Consider the following 23,434-nt stretch of genomic DNA (forward strand, 5'->3'; position numbering starts at 1 on the left):
ACTTAAGCATGGGAGTATATTCAATAAAGATCTGTAGCACTGAACATAAGTGTTGTACAAATGCTGTTCTACCCAAACCATCCCCTGACCTTCCCATCTAGTTACCTATCAAGCCTGATAGTGACTTGGTGCCAGGAAAGAAAAATGGGAGAGAGGCCTCAATCTGAGAGCAGATAGAGGCAAGTGTAACAGAGACTAATGAAGGGAGGAGGATATGGTGAATGAGCTCAATTCTGAACCTCAAAGTGAGATGAGGAAATTAGCTACACAGTGTGTGTTTCCATAAGAAAAGCCAGTAAAAGAAAATTAGAGGAGAGAAGAAAGAAAAGGTGTAAATCGGTCTATTCACTCCTTATAGAAGTTGGCGACAGCACAAACCAGTTTGGTTGGATTGCTGTTTTAATTAAAACCAAAAAAACAACAAGCTACCATTCATTCATAAGCAAACTTCTGATGTGGGAAGAAAAACATAAGGGCAAAAGCTAGGAATGTACAGGAAAGGTCACTACAGTACATATCCTGGATGGGTGAGGAGGAGGCCTAATTGGAAGAGAGAGTAGGTTTTCTGACTCCTGAATCGCCGTAGGGTTTTTCCCTATTAACAACACTTGGTTGTAGATGTACTGGAAGTTGAAGCTAGATTAGATACAGACGTTCTCTGCTTGGTAGCTCTCTTGAGCGGCAAGAAAGTTATGATGAAATAAACCGAAATAGTCTCCTGAAGCATCATGAGTCTTTTTAAAAAGACAAGTAACACTGTTGCTTGAACAAAACAACTTGTTACAGACGGTTCTGGATTTCTAGAAATGTCCCATGAGGCTACTGGAATTATACACATGTGCACGTGCTAATGTTGGGGAGCAGTAGGTAGGAAAGACCAATGTTGTTCTCCCCTTCACTCTTAGTAGTTTCATGATCTGTTTGGCTACCATCCTGCACGCATGTGACATAGTCGTTTGGGAAGTCACCGGACTGGACATATGTCTGCACTGCAGCTGGAGGTGTAACTTTCAGCAGGGGTAGCTGTGTACACACTAGCTTTGATCAAGCTGATGCACTAAAAGCAGCAACGTAGCCACAGTGGCGTGGCGTGGGTGGTGACTCAGGCTAGCTGGCTGAGTACAATCCCATTTGAGATCCTAAGTACGTACTTGGGCAGCTAGGCTACGCTGCTATTTATAGTGTGCTAGCTCAGTCAAACCTAGTGCATATACTTCTACCCAGCCTGGAAATTACATCTATAGCTGCCCTGTAGACATACCCTGGTTATGATGTCAGTAGTAACCTGGTGCTGACACTCATCAGGAAACTGTAGGATCTCTCTCACGAGAACAGCAAACTACATTTGAAAGAGAGGAGGTACACCAGTGTAACTGTCCTGTGGCACTTATACTTAAACAGCCTCTATCGAGACACTAATATTGATATTTAATAAATCTTGGAATAATAGGCAAATCCCAAGGGACTAGACAGAGCTAATGTTCCAGTATTTTAAAAGTGGTGACCCAGGTAACTATGGACAGTTAGCTTGACATTGATCTGAGTTAAAATCATGGAAAGCCTGACTATGCTAACCGTCATTTAATTCTTTAATACCAATCAACATGTTTTTATGGAAAATAGCTCTTGTCACACAAACTTGATTGTATATATTTTTTGATGTGTTTACAAGATTGGTTGATAAAGTAAGTGTGTTGACAGAATATACTTAGACACCTGTACGGCATTTGTTTTTTTAAATTTTTTTAAATTAGCATCATACAAAATGAATGCAGCAAATAGTAAATGGATTAAAATGTGGCTAATTAATAGATCTCAAAAAGTAATTATAAGTGAGAAATCATTGTCCAGGGTTTTGTAGTGGTATCTCACAATATTTTCATCAATGGTATGAACTAAAACAAAATCATTACTAGTAAAGTTTTCAGATGATACAAAAACTGGTGGAGTGGTAGTGATAAGGACAGGTGATCTGGATTGCATGATAAACTGCACTCACTTGAACAACATGCATTTTAATACAGCTAAATGCAAGGTCATACCTCTAGGAACCAAGAATGTAGGTTGCGCTTGTAGGATGAGGGACTGTATTTTGGAAAACAGTAATTCAGAAAAGGACTTTGGGGCCATAATGGATAATCAGCTGATCACGAGCTCATAGTGTGCTCTGGTGGCTAAGAGGGCAAATGCAGTCCTTGGATGTGTTAGCAGGGAAATATTGTACTGAAGTTGGGAGGTGCTAGTATCACTGTATATAGCATTAGTGAGACGACTACTGGAAAACTGACTGGTTCTGGTGTCCATGCTGTAAAAAAGTCTGACAAATTCCAGCCGCTCAGCAAGGGCTTGTGTCTGGCTGCAAAGTAGCCATGAAAAACCTACCCTTAGGATACCGCGCACACTCTGCGGCCAGAGTCAGACTGGGCTACAGAGCTTCAGTCGACTGCAGGGCACAGATGAATGGGCAGGATATGGACTTGCCCTATTGATTGTACCCTGCTGGTATTGCCATCTTTTCTTCCCACCCCAATTAAAAATCTGGCTGCTGTCTAGCTAGCAAATAATATGCAAACACCTGTGTGCCAGATGTGTACAGCTGTGAGCCTGTTACTGCTGATCCATTCTCAGAGCCTCAAGCCACAAGCCAGCCCACAAGACAATTATCCTTCTCCCCTTCTTTTTCCTCCTCCCTGTTCTCCTTTTATAACCTTTCTTCTGTTTTTTCCTCCTCCTCCCTGCTTTTATTCTGGTGCTGAAAGCTGCTGAAATAGGACTTGGTTAGTGATTTTCAGGTAATAAGTCTGAGTACCCAAAGTATTGGAGCCCTTTTTGGGGTGCAAAGTGGGCTTATTTGCTCACAAATCTTTGAAGGATACCCATGAGTAAGCCACAACTTAAACTATCTGTATTAAAATATGTATGTTGTGCAGATCTTACTAGTATACGTCACTTAGGAAAATGATCCTGGAAACTATTAGGATGTGCAGTGTGTCTTTGTTTAAATTTATGTGTTGCAGCACAGGCGGTGTTAGGATTTTAGAGTTTTCTCTGAGAAGAATGAGTTTGAGGCCCCCATATAATTCCCACTTCCAGTTTGTACTTTTGGGGCCTAATTCTTCCCAACGTACAAGAAACTGCCACTGACTTTCTGCAAAGGGAGAATGGAGCCCCCGCTGCAAAGTAGAGGTAGGAGTTCTGCCTGACTGGGGCGGGAGGGGGCGCGGAGGGACAGGAGCAGAGTTGGTGGAGTGTCACTGAAGAGGGTGGATGTGGAGAGACCAGAGGAACAGAGAACAAGGGTTGTATTATAGGCCAGGGTCAATGAGACACCAGCCCTTCAAGGAGGCAGTGTGGAGTCTCACTGAAACCAGCATATTGTAAAAGCCCTTTTTTCTCTTTCCCCAAGTCTCCTACTTCTGGCCTCCCTACTAGGATCCCTTACTTTGCTCTCTCCTTCTCCTCAGCCTCTTTCCCCTTTATGAAGGAGGCCCAGGGAAGGGCTGGAGGAAGGGAAAATCTTAGTGGAGAAAGGGAGAGTTCCTCAGCTGGGGGAAAGGATAATGGGGATTCCTAAGGGAGAGGGCAGTTCCTTTGTGGGGGATGAGAGAACTAGGGGGAGAGGAGAGTTTCCTTTGTGCAGAAGACAGGAGAAGGAAGTGGTTTGATCATTTGTGTGGGGGAAGGAGGAAGCATGGGGAGCAACAGGAAAGGGGAAGACCACCTGTGTGTTATAACACCCTTATGACTGTATATCTTGTTTTTATTTGCCCATCTTCCTCATGACTGGAGGGTGTGTACAGATCCTTCTCCTTCAAAGTATTCAAATAAACCAGCCCCTTGCTTAAGAAAAACAGCTGATTTGTATACAACAGCACCTTGCTCAGATGATGGTGGAATGCTACTAATTTCTAGTCACTGGGTTAAAGTCTGCAGTCCTTGTTCACGTAAACCTCCCATTGACTTGAGTTTATTTTTGAACCTCCTGTTGTTTCAACAGAAGCACTGCCATTCCAGCAGTCATGAGCTCCTGTTTTTCCAACAGCCAGGCAATGGACTGCTGAAAGCAGCAAGTCTCAGAGACCATTCAGTTTTAAGAGGCCGCATGTGTTCAGGTTGGGGTGCAGAGTCATTTGGAAACAGGGCCAGCCCACAACATTTTGGCACCTGAGGCGGGGAGCTCAAATGACACCCCCAGGCCCTCTTGCTTGGGCCAAAACTTTGAAAGGTCTCAATTCTGCCTTCTTCCTGTTCTACTCCTCTCATGGTACTGCTGCTACCTACCCCAATAAAGGAGAAATAACAACTTAAAATGCCTTGTTCAAAAATTTTAAGTAACACAACTTTCAGATGCCTGAACAGCAAATGTAACTTTTCTTGTCTAGTAAACACTGGCATTTTTATCTGTTGAATAATCAAAGTGGTGCTTTCCGTGCTTTCTTGGTTGCAAAGATTTGAACTGCTTCCTACTGAAGGTCCACAATCTGGGCCAGCTCATGCTCTATTGAGATGGTTGCAAGGCCAACCAGCCTCTCCTGTGTCATTGTGGAGCGTAGATGTGTTTTTATTAATTTCAGCTTGGAGAAGCTGCCTTCTCCACTGGCAACTGTTACAGGAAGTGTTAAAAGTATGCGCAGAGCAACAAAAGCATCTGGAAAGAGGATGGTCACATCTTATTTGTACACATATATTCCAGAACAGCCTTTGGAGTTGATCCTGCTTAAATGTATCTTGAAAGGGCTTTCAGTTCATCAACTAAATCACTCACATCAATATCATGCATGTCAACACTGTCTCTAGTGCCATGCATTGTTGGTGTAGGTTTTCTTCAGGTATAGTGAGGAGTTTTAGAATATCATACAATGTCCCAAATATATTGCTGTGTTCTTTGAGCTGCGTGACACGTTCTTCAACTGACTGTATTGCACAATCTAGCACCTGGTTAAAGAATTCAACTTGGAATTGTTGTTTGGGGTCTCTTATGGGATTATCCCATACCTTGTAATCAAAATGTTGTCGTCTTCAGTGACTCTTGTATTATTGAATGAGTGGAAAAATAGCTTCAGTGTGAAGTTCCTCTGTCAACTTCTGTGCACTCTTCAGGACGTTTTGAAATCCCTCATCTAACCGGTAAGACTGTAGGTATGACTTTGCTTTGTCCAGTTGTTCTATTGCTCCAGATATATCAAGGTCAACACCTTGGAGTCTCTTGCTTACAACATTTATTTCAAACAGTATGTCATGCCACAACACTAAGCCACACAGAAATTTGAAGTGATGTATGATTCTGGTGATTCCATTTCCCTCTGCCACTGTTCTCCCACGAACAGTTCCTGTTATAGCATTGTCCTCCATAATGGCAACTATGGCATCATCTATCTTCCCAGTTCGGTGTTTGATAGGTTTTATCACCTCCACTCGACTTTCCCATCATGTGGCACTCAGTGGTTTCAGTTTCAGAGAGGATGTTCCCAGATGTTGCTTCAAAATTTGCCATCGATGAGTTGATGCAGAGAAAAATACATAGATGCTTTGAATTACATTAAAAAATTCAGCAGCCTCACTAGAAGCTGATGCTGCATCACTGACCACCAAGTTCAATGAATGAGAACTGCATGGGACAAAAAAAGCTCGATGATTTAACTCTTGGATCCCTGTCTGCACTCCTCTGTTCTTTCCTCTCATGTTGGCACCATTATTGAAGCCCTGTCCTCTCATGTCAGCTATCGCAATTCCTGTATCTTCCAAGCTTTTTAAGAAGCACATTTGTCATACGAGCTCCGGTAGTAGCATCAATGTCAATAAATTCTAGAAAATGCTCTCTGACAATCACCATTGCAGGGACATTTTCACTAGATTCTGTTGTTGTTACAAAACACACCATTAAAGTCATTTGTTCCCTATGGCTGATGTCAGGTGTGCAGTCCAGAGTAATATCTTGCTGACTTTCAGATCTTCCACAATCTTCTGTTTAACTTTTGTTGCCAGTAACTATATGATCTCATTTGGAATAGTTTTTCCAAGGTAGTGGTGTGTGTACATTTCTTGGGGGTGGTGACTCTTCTTAGATGCTCCTGGAGTACAGCATCAAACTCAGCCATCAGCTCCACAATTTTAAGGAAGTTTCCATTGTTTGGCACATACAGCTGATCTGAAGTGCCACACATTTGCTAGGTTTTGGGTATAAGCATTCTCACAATGGCAATGAGCCTTTTCAGAACATTTTGCCAGTAAAGAAACTCTGATGCAATCTTCTCTTGAGGCTGATCATCTATGGTGGCCTTTAACTGTAGTCTCATCTCAAGCTCTTTCCAACTATGGAATGCTCTCTGGTGATTTACTACCTTCTCATGGCATGCCAGATTTTTCCAGTCTTTTGTTCCTGTAGAACCTAATGTGGCTGGAACATTAGACTAAAAGAGTTTGCAACAAAAAACGTATGCAGCATTCTGCATTTCTGAGTACATAAGCTATGGCCTCTCCACTTTGTCACCATTGGGGATTTCATGCCAGTAATGTGTTGGATGGAAACTTCTATTTTCATGGTGTTTGGGGAACATGAAGTTTTTTCACTTGCTGTGGCCCATGCTGTACAAGGAAGTCCCTCAGGCTACTGCTCAAGTGGGTCCACAGTCCTGGATCATCTAGACTTAAGGAACTAAACTCAGCAGCAGCTGTTTCTTGCGCCTCCACCACACTCTTCTCTGATCTACACTTTTCTTCAGGAATGTGCATGGTTACATCCATTTGAGATGGAGATATGGATGCTGCAGTAGCTGCCAGGTCACCTGCACTCTGACTAACTGGAAGATCCAGCATCTCCTCACCAGTCACATCCTCACTGGGGCCGGAAGGCTCACCGTGAACATTTGTGTCTATGTATCTCAGGAGAGCTCCTTCCTGCTTAGATAGAAAAGCGTCCTTTGCTTTCTTTCTTTTTCTGAATGCTGCCCCAGAGGGGCGTTTTCTTCTTTCACTCATGAGTGCTGTTTTGTGCCAGCTATAGTGGCTCTCAACACTCAATTGAAGGCGACAAATAAGCAGGCTGGTAGCAGGGCCTGAGTGAGGGAAGATATCAGCATGTTAAGGGCCTAGCTGGCTCCTACTACTTCAGTTGACTGCCTGTTCTCCTCAAGTGGGTTCAGGGAAGCAGCAGGAAACAGGAAGCTCCCTGAGAAGCTGGTGTTAATCAGTCCAGGCTCCCTGGGGTGTAGAGAGGTACATAAGAGGCTCTTCCTCCTCCTCTCTCTCTCTCTCTCTGCAGCTCCTGCTGCTGCTCCTCCTCCTCTCTCTCCCTGCAGCTCCTGCTGCTTTCTGTTATTCCCTCTCACCTTTTCTCCTGCCTGCCTGTTGTCTCTTGTGCCCTCCTTCCTCCAGCACAGCACTCCACCATCTCTGTGCAAATAGAGCAGAGAAAATACATATGCACCAGCAGCAGACACAATTTTCTATACTCTGGGTCCTAGTGGCACCCCCCTACAGTCTGGCACCTGAGGCGGCCGCCTCAGTTCACCTCATGGTAAGGCCAGCCCTGTATCCCAGATGTGTCAGTAATGTGAATTTGTAGGTACTTTTTAGTCGAAGGAAAAACACACTGCATTTACCTTCACACAAGAAAAGAGAGCAAAGGAGTTTACTTCTTAAACAGAAACCAGCCACGTGGCTAGAGGGACAGTGCTTGGAGTGTATTTATACAATGGTGAAAACCATGTGGTTTTTTTATCAGGGAAAGGGCCTCCCTTCCCATCAACGTTTCTTAAGTTCTCTTACCCCCCGCTGGGAGGAGAGAGTCTGGAAACCACTCTTCTTCCAGGACAGACTTGTGTATTCCTTGATCTTTGTTCTCCTTCCCCTCATCCATCACCTTGTATGATTGATCACATACCAGCAGCCATTACTGCTTGTACCTTTTTAAAAATAGAAGCTCTGTGTGGGACTTTGTGAGTGACTTCAAGCAGGAGATAGCCCCCACCATCCAGCTGCCTCACTGACTCTTAATTCCTCTTCACCACTCTTTCTGACAGGCTAATAGCATCTTCTATAAATGAGTGTCAAAGAATACAACTGGATAAAAGAGACACTAGGTCTATTGGAGAATGGAGTCTTCTCCAGTAGAGACCGAGACAAGATTAAAACCATAACTGACTGAACCTAAGGAATAACTACAGAAGTATTACAATTAGGGACAGCGTTTCAAAGTTAGATGTGCACAGTCACGCACATACTTTTCATATGTGTGCAAAAATCTGGTATGCATAGCAGGTATTTTCCACATACCTATGGTCTAATAGGTACCTAATTGGGCATGTGCATGTGCAAATATCTGATTTGTGCCCATCATTCTCTCCTTGTTTGCATGACCCTCACCCCCGTAGCATCTGAGCTCCAAGCAAATTTAGGTGTGCAACTGGGCATACTTAATGTTGAAATCTATCCTTTAAGTTCCCTTTTATAAGATCAGGGAGATGTGCACCAACCCAGTTGGGAGGAAGCCGTGATTTTTTTTTCTGGCTTTGAGCTGCCATTTTAGTGATGAGATTGAAGTTTCGCCCAGAGTGGTGTAGCTAGCCTGTGTAAGTACTATAGTTTGTCCCAATCAGCTTTTTAGAGGTAAGCAGCATGCTCTGCTAATAGGGAATGACCACAGCTGTGTCTCCCTTTCTTTCTGTGATGAGATAGCTATGGTGATGTCAGCTAGAAAACAGGAATGTTCTCATGTGGAGTGAGTCCAGGAGTCAAAGCCTCAGGTATTGCTCAAATGCTCAGAGTAAGGGGCGGGGGGAAGTCCCTTAAGCGAGAGTTTGAAACATAAAAGGAAAGTACTTTCCCTGATCCTCAACATTCAAAGCGAACAAGAAAGTCTTCCTGCAACCAGAGCAGACATACACCCACATTGTACTGTGTGAGTATTAATATTGCCAATGCAGTGTGTTCAAGTAAAGCCACAACAGGTGCGTGCCCTAACGAAGAGATCATAGGGATGCAGGTGCACATAAATATAAAGTACTGAGTGTGTGGACGATGGGTTAGCACAGCGAACGCAGACATATTAGTATCACTTCAGTACTCAGTGGCGTTGGTCAGGGACCAGGGTGCCGTTGTGCTAGGTGCTGTACAAAAAAAGCTTACAATTCACTGGCCAGGGATTTCAGATCCTGGCCCGGGGTTCAAATCCTGGCTCTGCAATCTCTTTGGACAAATTTTAATCTCTCTCTGCCTCAATTTCTCATGTGTAAAATGAGGATAATAATCCTTACTTTACCCCACTCTGTTTTGTCTTGTCCATTTGATTGGTGGGTTGTGGGCTCAGTTGGGGCCTCAAGGCATCAATATAATACAAATAACAGGTATCGTGTAACACAAACAGGCTGGGACAAAGGAGCGGAAGGTAACAGTAATAAGAGCATGTTTTCTATAAGCTGACGGTGTGCACAGTTTAGATCACCGCTTGCCTAGCTGTTATGAGTTTACTCACTGGAATTTCAGTTTTCATTGTGACCGATTTCCTGATGCAGTCAGACTCCTTAAGCTTCTTTGCCTGTTTAGTGTCAACTAGGTCCCCACACTACAATGCTGTTTATACTGGGGATGGGTGAACCAATTTTGCTGCAACAAAAGCCATCCTGAACCTTTGCTCCAAACTCAAACAAAGTCCTTTTTGTGATTCAAAAAAAGGAACGGTGAATCTTTTTTGTTATATTTCAGTTTTGGAGCTCTGAACTCCTGTGTTCCAGCCAGGACTGGGAACAAGTGCCAAAACACCCTGGTATTTTTAGCCCTAACTGAAAACTCTCAAGCAAACCTGTTGCCATTAGATTTAGTGCTGTTTTGCAGACCCCAACAGTTCTGATGATCTGGATAGCATTTCAGGCTCCTGGCGCTTCTTGCAGTGAACATGAACTTCTTTTGAGGTTCATCCATCCCTAATTAATACACACCGATGGGACCAGTTACTTGCTGCTTATTAAAATAACCAGCATTCCCCCAACGAACTCCTGAGATTACTTGCTGATGGAATGCTGAAGCCACAGTTGTCATGCGGCTGTTTCCCTGCAATCTTAAGTGTTCTCACTGAGAATGGAGTTTTAACGTCCTCCATGTCAGAGGCAGTATAGGGTCCATCGTCCCAGTCAGACTTTCCTTTCCTGGCACAACATTGCAACAGGTCTGCCAATGCAGAAGAACAAAAATTAGTCAAGACTAATATTTTGAAGCCAGCATCCATTTGGAGATCACGTTATGAGAACAGACTTTAGTCCACCCAAATCTGATTAATGTTTGGGGGTATTAGTTTGCCTAGTGACACATTTTTCTAGCACCCGTATGTCTTTTGTTTTTGTTATATTATGTTTTTTATATTTCGCGTCCTGAAACCAATGCAGAGCTATCCAATGGACTCTTGTCAGAATGGCAAGACCATATATCAGGATCAAAAATCCAAAGTTAAGCTCATCTTCCTAGTTTCTCCTCAGGAAGAGGAAAGATCTTCCTTTCTCACTCTGTTTATTATGTCAGAATGATCTGATGTTTGTTTTAACACTGAGATGAAGCTGAAGTCATTGACACTCAGTATCTCTTAAAGCCACTGTGCTACTTGAATATTATTTATATCTTTCTGACACTTGCTTACTTTAGAAATGACCGTACAGTATTTTCTTGGAATACTTATTATAGTGTCCAGGAATTTCCATGCTGTACTGCTGCTGGATCTGAGCACTGTATGTAATTACTCTGGGTTCCAGCCCAATTGCCCTAAGGAGTGGTTAACTTTCATAGAACAATAACTAGCTCTGTGGCACTAGCTAGAGGAAGGTAGAACTGTCAGGGTGTTTCCCTGATGCATATCAAGCAAATTAGAAATAAGACCGAGATCTTAATCTTGCTAAATAGAGAGCTTTTCTCAAGCACTGTGGTGAAAGTTAAGTTTCCCTTTCTGCATTACCTGGATGTAAATGAAGGGGGTGAAAAGCTCCTATATTGCTGTTGAAATGGATAAGCTAGTTTACTTGCTCTGCAGCCATAGCTATGGTGGGCATTCTGTGGGATGGAAAATAAAATTTGACAACTGTGCTTCCCCATTTTCCTCTGATTCTTCACAGCAGTGTGACGAGCAGGGAGCTGCTGTACAACACAGCTCTTGTCTTCTGACACACTTTGATGCTCTGACCCCCTTGTGCACTGAATAGAAGTGACCAGCCTGAGGCTTGATCAGATCTCAGCCCCCTGTTGTTTCCCCATCAGTTTATATGACTCTCTTGGGCTTCTGCTGCTAGAACTGCTCTTTTTGCTGCTGTGCATAAAAAGGCACCGTGATTTATGAATCAATTAATCACTGCATGCTGAGGAGCTCTTCACGGTAGTTAAACAGAGAAAATAAAATGCTTGAGTATATAATAAAGACAGATCGTAATTAATATGACCCTCCCACTTATGAACCCTTCCCTCCATGCCTTATACTCTCCACTCCTCCTTTCCCACTGTGTGCATACTAGCCTGCCTTAGTTTGCATCCCTTGAGTTTTATTTAAAAAAAAAAAAATTGTGAAACTGTTTTCCTGGTTTTCACCCAGCTCTTTTAGCTGTCAAAGACCAAATACTGACCTCTGGATAGACTGTGAACCTTATCAGCCCTTTGACTTCAGTGGAGTTAGGCTCTATGTCACCTGTGTAACTGAGAGCAGATTTCATTCAAGCCAGCAGTGGGGTAGAGCAGGTTAATTCATTCTCTCTGCCATGCACTGAGGCTTGCGATGGAATAAAGAATATTTAAATACATTTGCTATTTCTCTGCATTTGAAGTAAAAGGGAAGGTTCCTCCTGAACACATCCTAGTTTCTAATTTTTGTTTAACTCTGCTGCTGGCATATATTCACTGTGTCAAATGGCCTTTGTTTGCTTTTTAAGCTTATCTCATAAATTGCCTTTTGAAATGCACAATCCTCAGCAGAAATGTTTCACTGCAATGATCCTGGTTAAACATTCCTCCTCCCTCTGCTTGGCTTTCAGGACCCAGCTTTCTCTTCGGTGATCCATGACAAACTCCAAGTTCCCAACACCATTCGGAAGGCATGGAACGAGAGGGACAACAGATGCGATGTTTGTGCCACCCACCTGAACCAGCTGAAGCAGGAGGCCATTCAGATGGTGCTGACACTTGAGCAGGCTGCCAACACCGAACAGTATGATGCCTCACCAGGCTCTCCCCCACCCCTCTCCAATATTCCCACCTTAGTGGGCTCCCGACATATGGGCAGCTTGCAGCCCAGAGACTGGGCATACATGCCCACTTCCTACAGTACTGCTAATTACACCGGCTTTGTGGCCAACAAGCACAGTGGGAAGCCCAACAGCCTGGGGATCATCAATGGGTTGGAGAAGAAAAATGGTTCCCCTGGACACCAGGCCAAGGTCAGCCTACAAATGGCTACCAGCCCCAGCAATGGCAACATCCTAAACTCTGTAGCTATCCAGGCTCATCAGTACCTTGATGGCACCTGGTCCTTGTCGAGAACAAATGGGGTCACCCTGTATCCGTACCAGGTAAGTGGCTTAAAAATGTTTATTTAAACACTTTAATAATCTTCATCATACTAACATCTCTTTCCCAGCCTCACACTGTGGGACTGACCCTACAAAAATGTACTTCTGCTTTAAAAATGTGGGTGTTCTCATTGAGTATGCATGGTATTAAGCACTACAAGCCAGATTTTCGACAACAACTGAAGATGCAGCTAGGCACCTAATCTGCTTGGATGCTTTTGAAAATCCCATGAGATGCCGAGCTCCCCTCTTTTGGAAATTCTACTAGGCGCCTATCTCCATGTTTAGGCCCCTAAATGCGTCTGAAAATCTGGCCCTGTGCTCAGTAATAAGCATTTGTAGGGTAAATCCCTCTGTTGCTATTTTAATACTTATCAGCTGTGAGAGTACTTACTATTGTGGTAAGAAAAAATAAGTGAAAGAGGAGCATTGAGACATCAGTTTTATCACAAATAGAAAAGGGCTCGGTCAAAAAATAAGAGTGTATTTAATTATTTTAGCTGGAAAATATATGTGACTTTACAGTTTCCTGAATCACATCTGGAGATGTCAGTATGTGACATGGACTATGCAGTTTGATCTAAGAAAAAACTTGACCTGAGCAAAGAGTGGATAAAAAATTGTGAATTATTATTTGAATAGGAAAAGTAATTTTCAATTTGATTGTGTTCCCAACTTTTTGTCTTCATTTTCTATGAGCATTTGGATGGTTGAGCTTTAGTACTGTGAACAACAACAGTACACTCATAGGCATAGAGTTATGGGCCTGTGGTGCCCGTGCTCCACCAACATTTAGGAATGTGGGCCTGGCTCCACCAATGTTTGGGCTTACTGTGCTTTGGGGGCCCCGCACTTCTGGGGTCTGGGGCAGCTAGCAGAGGGCCTGGTGCTGGCAGCAGGGAGCGACCCAGCCCCAGCGTGCCCTACTCCGCTCTGCCCAGCCCCGCCGGCTCCCAGCGTCGCTCAGGGGAGGGGGCAGAAGCTGAAAAAGGGTGGGGGCGGCAGCTTGGGGGAAGAGGTAGAATCGGGGCAAGGCAGGAGTGGGCCGGGGTTGGGTCACTCACTGCTGTCGGCGGCAAGACCCCCTGCTAATCCTCCAGGCTGCCCTGGAACCTGCGTCCCCCTGAAACGTGGGGTCCAGGGTGGTTGTCCTGACCCGTCCTATGGATAGGACAACTCTGGTTCCAGGGCGGCCTGGGGGATTAGCGGGGAGCCTGGTACCAGCAGCAGTGAGCGACTTGGCCCCAGCCCATCCCTGTTCCACCCCGTCCCCCAAGCCCCTGCCCCGCCTTTTTTCAGCTTCTGCCCCCTCCCCCAAGTAACACTGGGAGCCGGCGGGGTGGGACAGGCTGAGGCTGTGGCCAGGTCACTCGCTGCTGTTGGCGCCAGGCCCTCCCCAAACATCTGAGGCCGCCCTGGACCCTGCGCCCCCTGAAGCGCTACGTGTCCCCACACAGGCTCTGCTTGGACCCGTTCTGGATACCACCAAAAATTATATAAACCTGGCCCCCCGGAGTACACTTATGGACCTCTGTCCATGACCACACTGTACAAGTTTATTCGAGGAGTCTAAGAGCTCCACGGGGTTATTACTGGTCTGCTGCAGTCAGGTTAATCACAGGCAGCCCCATGGCTGGTGCCAATCCATCATATTTTAAATCTGAAAGCTTAAATATTTGATTTTATTTCTTCAAATGTCTAAAGTCAGTGGCAGGGCTAATAGGGTATGTGTGGAATCTTTTCAAGCATTTTGTGCAATCAATGAAAGGAGATGTTTGCCGTGAATTTTCACACAGGGCTAGAGAGTGAGCCTGCCCTGCACTCACCTGGCATAGACTGGGCCCAGCTTCCTGCTCTGGGCTGTGCAACATGGTGCACACTACTCTCTGAAATTTGGCCTGGCATCCCAACTTTCCAGAGGGGTGCCGGGCCAAACCTGAATGGCGCTGCAACCCCATGTGCCAGGTCACAACACTAATCACTCAGATATGGTCCAGCTGCTCCTCTGTCATGATGGAAAAGTGGCTGGGGCAAACCTGAATGGAACTGTGACCCCGTGTACCAGGTTGCAATGCCAGGCCTAGCCCCTGGGAAAGGAGCCACCTCTGCAGGGTGCGTGTGGGGCAGGCTTACTTTCCAGTCCATCGTCCTGTGGTTGCAAACCTTGGCTCCGCAATTGTCTAAAATGTAACTATCGATGCCGATCTTGCGATGTCCATAGCTATTCAATACGGTGAAATCACAACGTAATGCAAAAGGACTGCATGATGATCTGTCCACCTCAGCCCAGCCCCTTCTCGACAGACTTGCAAAAGAGAATAAAGATGGGCTTTGCAGTGAGCCCAGGAGACTAACAAATCTGGGCACTGGTGGGCCAGTCATTGCTAATCATGAATTTTAAATTCTGTATTCAGTTGTCATATTCAAAAATTAAAATTCTCTCAGTATTGGTTAGTTATGGTAATAAGGAACAGAAATGGCAGCCTGTGTCATTTAATTATCAAAAAGCATGGATTTCAAAGTTTGAATATTTGCCTCTGACTGTTTATTTCCTTCAATAGAATAATTTTGGGTTTAAATTCGTGAGTAATTCTGAATGGTGAATAAATGTGAGAATTTTGTGTTCTGCCTGTGTACATTCTTTGTACAGAAAACAGATAAAATCTGTTGAATATGTTATGTTACACATGATCTCAGATTATCAGAACAGCTTTAGATCTGTCTTTCCAATTTCTTGGAATTTATATAATATAATATAAATTTCTTATATAAAAATATTCATTGGTCGGTAGAGAGCGAGAATATCCTGCTGGGAAAAGTGCTAGGAGACCATATCAGTTTTCCCAGCTCAGTTAGAACCCTGACAATGAACCTAATTTTCCTGACCTGAAGAGAAAGTGAAAAAAATTGCTCTAGCCCCTTGCCTGAGAATATTTCCCTGTATTGAATATTTCTCCTGCACCTAATAATGAAACACCCTCACTATGCAATAGCTAACAGAACCAGACAAAAGTCTCCTTGGGATAAAGAGCATTATGTTTCCAGCAGCGGTTCAGTGCCTTCCGATGTCATAATTTTGTCAAACTGATGCCCAGGGACAAGAGCTGTGGGACTGGCTAGACTTAATGGCTCCTGGTATGGGCATCTCCCCATTATAAATTAGCTTTAGTCAGATAGTCTAGACAACCTGCCAGAAACAGTTGAGTGCTTTGAAAATTGACCTTATTTTTCCTACTAATATACCCACCTCTCCAAAAAGGGGAAACCCTGGCTCATAAGCCATACCATTCTGTGCCCTCAAGGCAATTTCACATACTAGGAAATATCCTAGTTACAGTACTTCCAAGAGCATTCTTCAACCTTCCTGGTGGAAAATCATTTCCAGTCTCTGCCTAAACCCAGAGCCCTGTGTAGGATACAGGGAATGAATGACAGCACTGCTTTGTTCATGTTGAGAACAATGAGAATGAAATGACCTGTGATTGTTTCCTAGGGTTGTGCTTCTGAAGCAGCGTGGGGGGAGGGAGGGAGGGAGAGTGTTTCCAGTATTTTCACAGAATAAGTCAAAAATTACCATCTGAAAGTGTGTAAAATAGGTGTGAATTCAAAAGCTCCCTGCTTTAATAACTTCTTGTATGTTCATAGGCTAAAAAACAACTTTTCTATCTCTGAATCGCTATTCAACAGCTGACCCATGATTCTGTAGTGGGATGAATCCAAATCCCAGGTTAAAACTTGGTGACTCAGTTCAATTTCCAGTCTTCAGACAAGAGACTTGTGTACCCCACCCCCACCCCCCAAAAAAAGGGGGGGGAGGAAGGGGGAGAAGAGCAAATTTTTACGTTCAACTGTTTTTTCTTTTCTTTCTATGTGACTTCTTAGTAAACAGGTAATAGAGTGTTTTGATCGGGGCAAAAATTATATTCCCCACAAGTTTCTTCTATTTAGTGTTATGCATACAATTAAGAAACTAATAATGGCCAAATCCAAATTGGATTTGAGCCAGATCCTGAAGGTCACACTCTGGGTAAAATTCTCCCCTGTGCAGAGTATCAGCACAAGGTGTATGCACCACAAGTGCTTAGTTGTGTCTTAAATGGGGTAAAGATTTTCTGTGGGCCCTTTGCATATGGGTGAATTTCACCCTGAGTTTATACTCATTCCTTACATAGGGGAACACTAGCTGAAGTCAAAGGGAATTTGCCTGAGCAAGGGCCTCAGGATTTGGCCAGTTGATGATGATGATACACCTTACAAGATACCACCCTAATCAGTACATTTCTGTTGTTCATTGATTGCCATGTTATCATTTACAATGAGTGGGAAAACTTTACAGCTGTAAGTATATGACTGTTCATTTTGTTAAGAATCCCAAAGTCCCAGTGGTTTTTATAAAAATTAGGCAGAGCAACAATTTTATCAAGAAAGTGTCACAATTAAATTGTCAGCAACTGTATGGAAACTTCATTATTCATTATCTATGTAAAGCTGTTAGTTAATGTATCTGTATAAATGACACTGTTGGGCCACATTAAAGAATCCACTAAAATCTGAGTCATTAGCAATTAGAACTTCTGTTTTTAGTTTAAGCATGAGAGCCTGGACCATTATTCTCAAGGTTTTTGGTTGGGGACACTCCCTAGTTCAGTGGTTCCAAATCCTTTTTATCTTTTGGATCTGCACTTGTGAACCCTTCCATATGTCTGGGTCTTAAGTAGAGCTGGTCAAAATTTTTTCCATGAAAAAGTTTTAAAACAAGTTTGTCATCAAAATCCAAACATTTTTGTGGGAACATGTCTATTAGAAATCAAACTGTTGGTGGGGAAAAAGTTGAAACATTTCATATCAATAGTGTTTTGATTAATTTCATTGTGACTTGTATAAAAGTCAAAATGAAATGAATTGCGACAACACTATCTAAATGAAATGTTTTGATGGTCCTGAATCAAAATGTTGCTTGGTGGGATATTTTTAAATTTGGCTTTTCATTCCAAATTGGAACAATTATTTTTTTAAAAATGTTGGCATTTTCTCACAGAATGGAAATCACAATTCTTGCCCCTCTTTAGTTTTAGGGCATACTCCCACAAAACTCCCTCTGAAACCCAGTTTTGGGTGGAGGCTTCATTCCCTCTCAAAGAATTCAAATGTCTATCTGGGAGAGGTGAGGGAGAAAAATAGATTTCAGTTCAATCTAAAACTGGATGGGTTTAATCCTTGTAAAAATTTGTCTGAAAGGCGTTGTGTGGATTAGCATTGCACAAGCTTCTCCTCATACTAGTCACTCTGACAGCTCTCCTGGATTCTGACCTGCAACATCCCTTGCTGTTCCAAATCTGAGCCCCTTGAGCAGGTCACGGCTCATGTGATCAATTGGTGTGCTACACAAATTAACCCTAAAATGAAACCACTTAAAAGCTAGGCCAAACCCTCAACTAAAGTCTCCATAGGTGAAAAGCTACTGATCAACTGTTTCAGCTATCCCATCACCAAGCATTTGTCCAATCTTAACCTTGGGAGTAATTGCTACTGGTGTATTTATTATTAATTAGTACATTAATACATTGCTATGACTTCACAAGTGCAATAACTTTACACGCAGACACAAGACAAGGTCTCACCTCCAAAGACTTGACAACCCAAGCCAAACATAAAGAAAAAGGAATGGGGGAAAGGCATGTCAGCAGGTTGTATCCCCCCTTCTCCTAACAGACGGAGTAGGGGCCAAACAAACCCCTTTCATGGGTTTCCTTTAGCGTTAACTTCAACAACAACAACAACAACAACAACAACAAATATAAGTGGCCTGCCGGAGCTTACTCTTGAACTTGGAGGTTTCTAGTGCTGCTCTCTGCTTTGAAGAGAGTTCTCAAAGCTTTCATATCCTGAACTGGATCTCCCTTCTTGTCTGGTTGCCAGCTTGAGTCAGCAGAAGGATTCTCCATCTTTATGTAGGGTCCTAGAACCTGGATTACATTATTTAGATTGGCACATGTATTGTACTGTTCTAGATTATTTAAAAAAAAGAATTTGGTAGTTACTGAATGAGCAGTGTGTGTCAGAGAGAAGGAGGGTTAGTGAGAAAGACAAGAATTGGAGAAATTTAAAGGAGCGTGAAGTGGCATGTTGTACTGGAGAAGGAAAGCTATTCCAGGCATGGGGTGGGCAGTGAGCAAAAAGGCAGAGAGACAAGCTCAGGGTTGTAGCAGGAGATGAGGACTGGTGTAGGCAGGATGAGCACCACGTGTTCAGTTCCTTCATGTTGGGGACATGGAGCTTGGACTTGACCGGGAAAGGGACAGAAAGCCAGTGGAGAGATTTGAGTGGGAGCAGGGGGGGAATGTATCCCTTTCTCTTAGTCCACTAAAAAGCATCCCTTTCGAAACCAAAAACCTAGACTACAGAGAGCCTGCTAGCCCTGGGCATAATGATATAGTGTGTATTCAGAGAGCTATCAAAGGCTTTGTTTGTGTACGATTCATGAAAGCTTACAGTACATACTTTGTGTTTCCTCTTTATCTGTGATGTGTGTTTATAACCGCACTGTTCTCGATGAAAGTGCAAGTTAGTTCTGGAGCTTTGCAGTGATGAATGATTTGTTTGGGGTTGATTTTGGTCACGGCTGCCTTGTAACACACTAACTCTTTCAGGCACAGGCTTTTTGCAAGAAATTGGTAATGACTAGAGTTTGGCATAAGATATAAAGTTCAAACCTGGATCAAAACACTGTGTGGGGGGTATTCAGATCTGGGGGGTTGATTCAAGCTCTTTCAAGTCTCTGCTCTCTAATTTCTTTCCCTTTCACTTGCTGCTGGTGATAAACACATACAGCAGGAAAAGGCTGAAGTGTTAATGATCATTATGGCAGAGCTAGGCTAATTTAATTGCTTCTAAAGCCTATAACAGGAGGTACCTAAATCATACTTTTGATTCAATTTGCAGATTAACAGGTGTTTGAGAGTGTGTAATATGATATTTACATTACAGAGGTAGCACTGCTTTGTCAAAGCATGAACATAGCAAGCAAAGGAAAAGAGAAGTGCCTACCACACCCTGTGACCACACTTCTCAAGATATCGCTGTTCTTACAGAAGGATTAGCAAAGTACTAATGCTGGAGATAGGATGGGGTGTCCAGGGCATGGCCTCTGCACCAGCAGCAAGGAAGGTGGTAGCCTAGAAGCCTATTACCCCAGATTTGTGTCCTTCCACCGAGGACTCCAGTACATTGGCTGTACGGCCAAAACCAATCAGTGATACAACACCAGATGATCTGGCCCTGTATTATTATTTGTATTACAGTAACACCTAGAGACTCTATTATACTAGGTCCTGTATAAACTCAGAGCAAGAGACAATCCCTGCCCCAAAGAGCATGGGGCAGATGAGAGACGAAAGGTGGGAGGGGAAACAGGCACAGAGAGGTTAAGTTACTTGTCCATAGTCACACCATGGACTGGGAATAGAATCCAGGTCTCCTGAATCCATCTGCTTGCATGGAGGAGTAGTGGCTGCACAGAGGAAGAGTGGCTCCTCTCTCCCATGAGCTGTGACTCTGGTCTATCAGGCAGGGACCCTTGCTTGGGTGCCTAAGGCAGTAGACAATCGTCCCCTTACCTAGTCAGGTTTTGGTCTAGACATTTTGTATGACTCTCATGTTTAAACCAGTACAGTTCCTGTGTTATCTAAAAGGCCGCCTGCATTTGGGTGGTAAAGCTCTCTTGCAAGAGTTAGAGACCTTTATTAGCCCCTGCGACCGAATGGCTGATAGTGAATATGCTGGACAAATATCGTGTGTGTGTGTGTTGTTTCAGTTTATTTGGATGCTAACAAACTAACGGAAATCTTTAGACAATGATCCCAGTATAGAAAACACAAACCAAGAATTTGATTTCACAAAGTGGCCAACTGTCCCTTGCTGGACCCAAAAGAACAAGCTGATTAGCATTGAAACAAAATTTCCTAATCTAATCCTAGCTCCTGCCAGCCCCACCCTCCACACTTATATATGAAACATCTTTCCTCTGAATAGACCAATGTCCTTTTTACGTCAGATAACTGATAATTAGATACACAGTGATGTTAGTGGGGTCATAAGTCATCAGCTGACCTTCTTTCCATGAAATGATCAGTCAAGCTTGTGTATTACCGTAACTGGCTAATTATATTTGAAATTTTTTTCAAACTAATGCACTCATTGTATCCTGACTCATCCCATCAGAATGGGAAAGTTCAGAATTCCATGCTAATTGTAATTTTTTTTACAATTACTCTGGCGTGATTTGATGTCACATGGCATTTTTCTGCATGGCTTAATGACCCCTAGAATCATTACTCTTTCCATCATGATATTACACTGACCAAGGGAAGTGAGAGGTAAAGGGTATCCCATGGATTGAAAAGAGCTAAGGAGGCTTATCCTATGAGTATGAGAGCCCCATGACTCAACTGTGATGTGAAAAAGAAATCTATGGGCTCTGAGCGGAGTGAGATAATCCTGCAATTTAGTGAAAGCCATGAAACCACAATTAGTGAGGATTTGGAGTCTTGATTTCCTCCCCTGCTCCATAGCTTAGGAAACTTGTCTGGATGTGAGTCTGTCATGGAATAATAGTGACAGTGTCCCTGCACTGATTATCTGCCATAGCTGGGTAAAAGTATCGTAGCTGGGTAAAAGTATCGGTTGGAGGAAGTGGGAGTAACGGGAAGGAAAAATTAGCCAGAGTTATGGTAGGGAGTGAGACCCAATATGCCTGACTTGACTTGTAAGTACCTCATAAATAACTGACCTACTGTGTCTGCAGTCAGTATGTTGATTACCAGAACCTAATGTCGCTGAAAACATCATTTACCAGCCATTGTTTTCAGAGACTTCATCATATAGTATACAATTTGGGTCCAATTCAGCAAAGCATTTAAGCATGTGCTTAACTTTAAGCACTTGCTTAAATCCATCCCCATACAACACATTATGCTTAAATGCTTTGCTGAACTGGGGCCTTACAGTTTAAAGGATATCTTGGACAGCCAATTAATGGGAGATGAGCCACAACAAAAACCCTGGAATTGAACACTCCTAATCTTTGGAGGTGTTCAGAATCTGAATTTTGCAGCTTATCCCCATCCCCCCAGATATCTAATTTACCCTTAGATCAACAGAAAATCTGTGTTTCTTCTCCGAGTAATCACTCTATGGGTGCTCCACATCAGGTGCCCATGAATTTCATTAGCAGTGTCCATTCGGCCAGTGCATGCACCAATGATATCCAGGTGCCCCGCACTAAGGCTCTCTCAGGCTGCATGAGTGAATTGCCCTCAGTTCCTTCTCAATCACCTCGGCCTGAGACAGGGTTTAGCACAGGGGTCGGCAACCTTTCAGAAGTGCTGTGCCGAGTCTTCATTTATTCACTCTAATTTAAGATTTTGCGTGCCAGTAATACATTTTAACGTTTTAGAAGGTCTCTTTCTATAAGTCTATAATATATAACTAAACTATTGTTGTATGTAAAGTAAATAAGGTTTTTAAAAATGTTGAAGAAGCTTCATTTAAAATTAAATTAAAATGCAGAAGCCCCTGACTGGTGGCCAGGATCAGGACAGTGTGAGTGCCACTGAAAATCAGCTTGCGTGCTGCCTTTGGCACACATGCCATAGGTTGCCTACCCCTGGTTTAGCATGTCTGCTTTGTGTGTACCTTGGCTATTGCTGAGGTTGTTATTTTTTTTCTTAATTTAGTTATCTTAGTTAGTTGTTGGTTAGTAGGGTAGCTAGTAGTTCTGGTTTGAGGAAAAAGTCAACTACGGGTGATGGAGTGCCCTCTTTGCCCTGCTCTGGAGCCAGGTTAGGAGAACTCCCTGCACATCAGTCCCCGAGGGTCTCTAGTGCCCCTTCAACCTTGGCACAACATTGCCTCAGAAGGGGAAATCCTCAGAGACCTTGTGAAAACATTCTCAGAGGAGGAGCTCTAATTCCCTTCCCAAGAATCCCACCTCAAAAAGACCTTGTTCACTGACCTGATCAACAGCCTGAGATGTCATCCCCCGAGGCTCAGTTCTGTAGAAGGAGCTGTGTCACCCTCTGCCTTGTAATTCTGGGTGTCTCTTAGGGTTTTGCTGCTCTAGTTCCCAACCTGGGGTGCTCATAGCCTTCCAGCATGCAGGTCATACCCTGAATGTCTGTGTATAGCTGCACCTCTGACCCCCATCAGCTTGCCAGCCACACACACCAGTTCATGCTCTGGCTTCTACCAGCTTTGGTTACTACTTGACCAGCCCTCTCCTGGACAGTTCAGATATTTACATCTAATGTCCCTGTAAAGCATCAATATTTAAGTTTGTTACTTTAACTGGAGTTACCAAACAGTTAAGCACACAGCACTTGATTGGTTTAGATTAAAAACAGAACAAGTTTATTAGCAAAAGCAGATAGGATTTTAAGTGAAAATTCAGGTATATGAGAGAGAGTTTGAAATGGTTGCAAGCAAATAAAAATGAACACACACCTAAAAGTCTAAAGCTTAATCTAGCAAAGCTTTGGTTCAAGGCTTTGTTTAAGATGGTCTTTCTCACCAGTGTCTTCCAGCAAGATGGTGACTGATGGAAGGTCAGAATCTCTTCCAGAGGCCCAAAGGTGCTGATGCCTTTGTCTTCATAGATGAAAGAGAACATGGGGTTTTCTGTCCCCCCCCCCATTTTTTTTATGGTCCAGTGAAGCTTTGAAATGGATTCTGCTGAAGGTTACCCTTCAAAGCAAAGTTTATCCAAACAGTGAGGCAGGGACATGGAATCTGGTAGTGAAGGAAGCTCCATGCTCTTTCTTCCCATACTTGTGTTTGCTAAAATGCAAATTATTCTGTTTTCCTGCCATCTCCTCTCCCTGCTGTCTTGCTGGCCCTGTTTA

At 43.4% G+C, this 23,434-nt stretch overlaps 1 protein-coding gene across 6 annotated transcripts in view; it reads left to right on the plus strand.

Moving 5' to 3' along the window:
- KIF26B (kinesin family member 26B) overlaps positions 1-23,434 on the plus strand; it is a 417,971-nt gene that overhangs the window by 120,384 nt on the left and 274,153 nt on the right. For all 6 annotated transcript variants that reach the window (XM_045010461.1, XM_045010455.1, XM_045010458.1 and 3 more), the window contains one exon: positions 12,003-12,536. In XM_045010461.1, the coding sequence (XP_044866396.1) occupies positions 12,003-12,536 (534 nt within the window). The remainder of the gene's footprint in view (positions 1-12,002; positions 12,537-23,434) is intronic.

This window comes from Mauremys mutica, chromosome 3 (assembly GCF_020497125.1).
Source record: "Mauremys mutica isolate MM-2020 ecotype Southern chromosome 3, ASM2049712v1, whole genome shotgun sequence".
NCBI classification, from domain to species: Eukaryota; Metazoa; Chordata; order Testudines; family Geoemydidae; genus Mauremys; species Mauremys mutica.